Source organism: Hyposmocoma kahamanoa, unplaced genomic scaffold (assembly GCF_003589595.1).
Source record: "Hyposmocoma kahamanoa isolate Upper Pololo Valley unplaced genomic scaffold, ASM358959v1 190, whole genome shotgun sequence".
NCBI classification, from domain to species: domain Eukaryota; kingdom Metazoa; phylum Arthropoda; class Insecta; order Lepidoptera; family Cosmopterigidae; genus Hyposmocoma; species Hyposmocoma kahamanoa.
In genome coordinates, this window is record NW_020653718.1 from 4335154 (window position 1) to 4341500 (window position 6347).

General features: G+C 38.3%; 1 protein-coding gene across 1 annotated transcript; it reads right to left on the bottom strand.

Moving 5' to 3' along the window:
- Positions 1-5293: 5293 nt before the first annotated feature.
- Positions 5294-5992, bottom strand: LOC113226337 (histone-lysine N-methyltransferase SETMAR-like). Its single transcript, XM_026458923.1, has one exon. It carries the CDS (start codon positions 5990-5992, stop codon positions 5294-5296), a length of 699 nt encoding a protein of 232 aa, XP_026314708.1.
- Positions 5993-6347: the final 355 nt, after the last annotated feature.

Here is a 6347-nt window from a genome sequence, read left to right on the forward strand (position 1 = left end):
GACCCGGGAATCGAACCTGAGACTTCTGCGTGGCAGTCCGGCATGGTAACCGTTCGGCCACGGAGGCAGTTAGTATATATATATAGTATAGGGTTATGGGACTCATCAACTTATGTCTCTGGATGAGGGGTTCAGTGGTAGTGCCCCAAAGATTTTTGCCATTTAAAGCTCTAAATGGCACTGCAACTGTTATGGATAGGCGTGTCGCTTATCACCAGGCGCACGACTTGTTCGTCCCGTCATTTGGTATTACATAGGGCGCACTATAAGTTTCCAGAACTGGCCACTTACATAAACAATATTTAAAAAGTAATTACAACATTTGAAAATGGAACTCTTTGGCTGTAGAATACAGTTTGTTTCATCTGACTGTCACTTGTTTTCACATTGTGGCGTCATTTTGGAAATAGGTTGTCTACATCACCATGGATTTAACTCGTGAAAATTTTCGTAGTATGATTTTCTACGACTTTAAGCGTAACTTAACGGCTCAGTGGAGCTTCGCTCGGCTTTAAACTGCTTTTGGCGATGAAGCACCCTTCAAGACGACTATTTATAGCTGGTTTGCAGAATTCAAACGCGGTTGTGTGAATCTCAGTGACGAATTTCATTATGGTCGCCGGGACATCAATGCTGTGCGCCGTATGATCAGACAGGCATGTGACATACCATGAGATTCGGGCATCTTCAGGCATAGACATGAGTCAAATACAATCAATACTACACAAACATTTGGGTGTGAAAAAGCTGTGCTCTCGGTGGGTCCCACACAATTTGACTGAGGCTCAAAAAACGGATCGCGTCACTTGGTGCAATGCTATGCTTACCAGATTCAACAAAGGGGCGTCGAATTTGGTGTGGGACATAGTAACAGGTAACGAAATATGGATTTATAGTTACGATCTCAAAACAAAGCGGCAATCGAGCGTATGGCTCTTTCGAGATGAGCCGAAGCTAACCAAAACGGCGCGCGTGTAAAGTGTCAAGCGGATGATTGCTTCTTTTTTTCATAAAACTGGACACGTGCTTATTGTTGCTTTGGAGAATCGTTGTACAGTGAATAGTAATTGGTACACGACCATTTGTTTGCCGGAAGTTATTGACACACTCCGTACAAATAACCGTAAACGTCGTATCATCTTGCACCACGATGACTGCACGACAAATGAATTTTTGAAGTGAACAACGTTGACCTTATGAGCCATTTCGCGTACAGTCCCGACCTGGCACCTTGTAACTTTTATTTATTTCCAAAAATTAAGAACCAGTTACGCGGTCAACGATTGTCATCAGCTGATGAGGCTGTCGAAGTGTATGAAAAATATGTTTCAGAGATTGTCACGGAAGAGTGGCATAAATGTTTTCAGAGTTGGTTCATTCGTATGAAAAAGTACATTAACGCTAACGGAGAATATTCTGAGAAACACTAAATTCATTTCTGACCATTTACAGTATTTTTTCTTATTCATTCCGGAAACTTATAGTGCGCCCCACGTATATATAGGGTAGTTTAATGTTCGACATGACCATGGAACCTGTTAAGAAACAGACTGTTATGTTTGAAAAAACAATATATACACGATTTAGAACCGACAAAATAGTTTAAATTAAAATAATCAGCAAAATTGTTTGATATAGCGACTCTATGTCAGTATACTATTAATAAGTTGGGTTGGTTTTATGTAAATTGGCGATTAAGCTCTTGTCGGTGTAACTAACTACCTCTGTTCTTTCTTAAGTTCCTGATATGACACAACTTTCACTTTTTCATAATATGTGTAACTGTTATAAACTTGCTTCTAGATGGATTTTAATTATAGCTAGGATAAAATCGCTTATCTGCGTCCTTTTGCTTCCAAATGTTTTTATTCCATTTTATTTTGCATAGCAGATCTTGTTGCTCTCTATTGTCCTAATTTTTTGCACGTAAGTGCATTACACCGTAAACAAGACTCATGCAAGAACAAGCACTCGAACAGATCATCTGATAAGCATTGTTTGCTGTAATTATAATATCGCTTCACTACTGTATCAAATTTCGTCTATTTTCTTAAATATTTGTACTCGGGACAAGAGAAAGAAACTTGATATTTTCCGTACAGCGTTTAAGAGTAATTACGCGCCATTGCGACGGCCAGCCGGTGAAATGGACCAAATAATGCGATTGCGCAACATTTTTTGTGCTTTAAGTGTTGTGGGTTTTGACTCGTGGACTTCGAGAGTAAAATGCCAAGGGATCAAGTTACGAAGCATTTTCTGATTTGCCAATATTCTTCAAGTCTCTCAAGTCTCAAGACTTCAAACCCTTGATTACAATGAAGTATATCCTATCATGTAACAAATTAGCGCATTCTTTAGGCAACATCCTTAGGTGTATCGCAGATTTTTGTAAGATCACTCGATACAAACGTAAATGTGTTTGTGGAATGTTCGTCTTCTGCGCGAATATGCCCCGTATATACAGGCTGTAACAGTAAAGGCAAACATCATGATGAAATCTGCATGTCGAAAAAGGTAAGACCCTCGGAAATGTGCAAAGTCCCAGCCGGCGATTGAGCTAGCAGCGTGGCGGAGTATAGTCTAAACTTTCTTTTAAGAAGATTGACTCGGCAGTGCAACCTATGATGATGATCAAAATCAGATTGGATTTTTCATCTTTGTTCAGTTGTAGAACAGAACAAGTGCTCCTTATAATTAATAGTAATTGCCAATATTATAGAAAGAATAAGATAATCGGAAACGATCATCTGAACACCCTCAAATTCGTATTCGTTTGCTTCTTTCTTTTTACTACATAAAGGCAGCGGCCGTCAATACAAGCTGCTGATTCCTCAGAATTGGTAGCTCTGAATACATTTTTCGACGATCAGTAGGCAGCTACTTTGCTCCAAAGAAAAGGAATAGTTATTCAAACGAGAAACACTGCTGCCTCCTAGGCATGATAGCCCACCGCGCGTCCCTAAATTAAATCTAATTTTGTTGTATACGTATATTTTAATATATTATTTTGTTAATTAAATGTTAATCACAACTAAATAACTGTATAGAAAGTTCGCAAACAAATAACATTGTTATTAGTTACTTCTCCATTGTATAATTTTTTTTTTCATAATTGACATTTGCACACCAAGTTACGTAAAATAAGTTGAATTCATCTAGATGTTGCAACACGTCGTACGCTTACTACGCCGCAGACCCAACAAAAGGTTAAGCGCGGAGGTATTGTTCCCTCGTTGTCCCAATAAGCAGCGCTTGCGCCTGTCGACAGTCGCAGCCGATGACGTCGGTGGCAGTGGCGGTGGCTAGAGGCCCAATTGCCAGTTAACCCCGCCGAGGGGTCACAATCTAATTGAATCACCGCATTCTCCGCAGCTCGTGGGTACTTGAGACTTCTTTTATTAGTTGGGTGGCATCAGTGTACCGAGATGATATTATTCGAATCTTAGGAACGTTCAATTTAACGTAATGTATTGTTATTTACATCTCAACATAGAACATGAAATAATTTTCGTGAAAATTTAAAGAAGTTATTATGTTCTTAAGTTAGTAAAGGGGACATAAATGACATCCTCAATAATAAACAGACGAAATCCGAAAAATAACATTTTCGAGAAACTGAAATTTAAAAATATTGAACGTGACGCCATGCGCCAGTCAATTGCTCCATTTTGTTACTATCAAATATGACAAATGAGTATACGACAAATATGAAAAAGGAAATGGAAAACGACGTAGTTCGATGTGACTTATTAGTTTTGTTCTGTACTTTACATATTTTTCTTAATTTATTTTATCAATTCTCCAAAAAGTCTGGTCCGATTTGAAGTAAAGAAATGATTTTTTTTAAATTAAGAAAATACGGGATTTTACATTTTAGTGAATAGAAATTAAAAGTTATTTCAAAAGAGCAACTGCGATTACACATTACTATTATGGAATAGCATATTAAGAGCTCAATTTATGAACGCGTATAATTAATATGTTCAACGAAACTTAATTAAACTTTTAAACAACGAGTTATGATAGACGAGCTTTCTCTCTAGTTCCCAAAAAACTAAATTAAATCATATAAACGATAAATCGAAAATTAAATTGGCTACCCTCAACAGTCGCAAGTATTTTACAACTTATGAAGCAATAGATTAGTTTAGTGCGACCGTGTAACGAACGATGATGGAGGTGATTGTTATTAATTGCGGCCGCGCCCGCGCACGCCATCCACATGTGACCGCGTTGGATCTGTTATACTTCTCATAGTCGAAGATCTATAACTAGTGGCCGGAGATTCGGAAGGGGTGGCTTTGTCTTGTGGTCCAGAATAAGAGATAATCACTAAACTGACTAACTGTTTTCATCGTTACAGAATTTCAAGTATTTTTAAAATAAAAGTTTACAGAGTAACTAAACAACCATTTGTTAAATTTTCATTTGGAAGTCTGTAGCCTAGGGGATAGTGCAATTACGCGTAACTAACATTTGATTATGAGTCATTTCATCTCAATCATTTCCATTTCGGTCATTTAGTGGTCAAATCAAATCCGCGTAAATGTCGTAGCAATCAAATTAGCGAATCCATTGACTCGCTAAAAATGGTAACGTACCTAATAAACTGCACAATAATCTGTACATCGTCATCGTCGATTATTTCCTGTACCCTACACTAACTAAAAGGCCAGTTTGTTGACAGCAGCGGGCTTTCAATCCGTTCCGCGACCACTGTGACCGATCAGATGGTAACAAATTAAGCACTTTAACCCTACCCGGCTGTAAGTTACGAGAATGATAGAGTTTTATTGCTTGGCATTTGTGACCGAGGATGAATATACTAGAACCAAGACGAGGGACGATGAATAGTAGGCGAATACGTAGGTCACTCAATAAGTTTTGAGATAAAGAAAAAATATCAAACATATTAATATAATTTATTTTACATTTTTTCAAAATACTCTCCATCATTATCTACACAAAGTTTCATTCGTCTAAACCAACTCTGAAAACACTTTTCCAGTCTTGATCCGTCAGCATTGAAATTGCCATTTCGTAGGCAGCTACTGCTTCTTCGACACTCAAAAAAAAATTTCCTTTGATTTTATCCTTCACTGTTGGGAACAAAAAGAAATCTCAGGGAGCCAAGTCAGGGCTGTACGGCGGGTGATTTAAGGTTTCTATATCAGATTCCTCAATAAACGCCTTTGTTCTGAGGGACGTATGTGAAGAGGCGTTATCGTGATGTAGCATGATACCCCGGTCTTTGCTCTCCTCTCCCGCACAGCTTGGAAAACTTTTGGCAATGCTACTGTTGTGTACCATTCTGAATTAACAGACCGACTACTGACAGACTATTTTCTAACATTGTCGTCGACAAATGTCCGCTCCGAGAAAAAAAACTAGCTACCATTTTTTTGCCGATGTTTCGAGTTCTTTGCAACTTTGTCGGTAATTGTCCCTCTGCGAAGACCCACACCGACGACTGCTTCTTGCTTTCTGGATCATATTGATAGATCCATGTTTCATCACCAGTAACGATTTCTGAAACACGTCTCGATGTCCCGTTTTCGACAAGTATAAGCATTTCTCGGCACCAATCCACTCGAGCCTGTTTTTCAGCACCGGAGAGCAATCGTAAGATCCATCGACAACAAAGCTTCCTCACTCCAAGATGTTGATGCAGGATAGTATTGACGCTTCCCGAACTAATGCCTAGGATCTTCTCAATGTTCGTGTACGTGATTCGTGGGTCTTCTCGCACCAACATTTCAGATGTCCACACATTTTCTGCAGTAACTGCTGTTTCCGGGCGTCCGCCTCTTAGGTCATCTTCAAGGTTAGTTTTGCCTCTTTTAAATTCCTTAAACCACCTAAAAACTGTTGCACGAAAAGGAGCAAAGTCCTCTAATGCTGACTGCAAACGTTTCAAACTCAATTGTTCAGTTAAACCATATTTAAAATCATAGAAGATCATAGCACGCAAATGTTCACGGTTAAGATCCATTATTGTAAAGAAAAAGCGCGGGAAGCGTTGTAGTAAAATGACTAACAATGTCATTTTTTTTTAAATTTAGCTAAATTGCTTTTGGTGATCTATTTTTAAATAAATTTGCTTTTTAAAAACATATAATACGGGTGCGTTCCATTTTTAAATTTCGAGCATCTCAAAACTTATTGAGTGCCCTACGTATTTTCTGCAAATTGACGGTTTGAATTGAGTTTGAAGCTTGTGACACTGAAACCGCTTTACCACATATTCTTACAATTTGATTTTCACTACGAAAAATAAATATAAAACTACTTGGAGCACAATAAATAAAGAGTCAGACAGGGTTAAACAACATGAAAGAGACATATGT

Bases quoted from the DNA above. Each gene is read 5' to 3' on its own strand.
- LOC113226337 (XM_026458923.1), bottom strand. From the start codon at position 5,992: ATGGATCTTAACCGTGAACATTTGCGTGCTATGATCTTCTATGATTTT.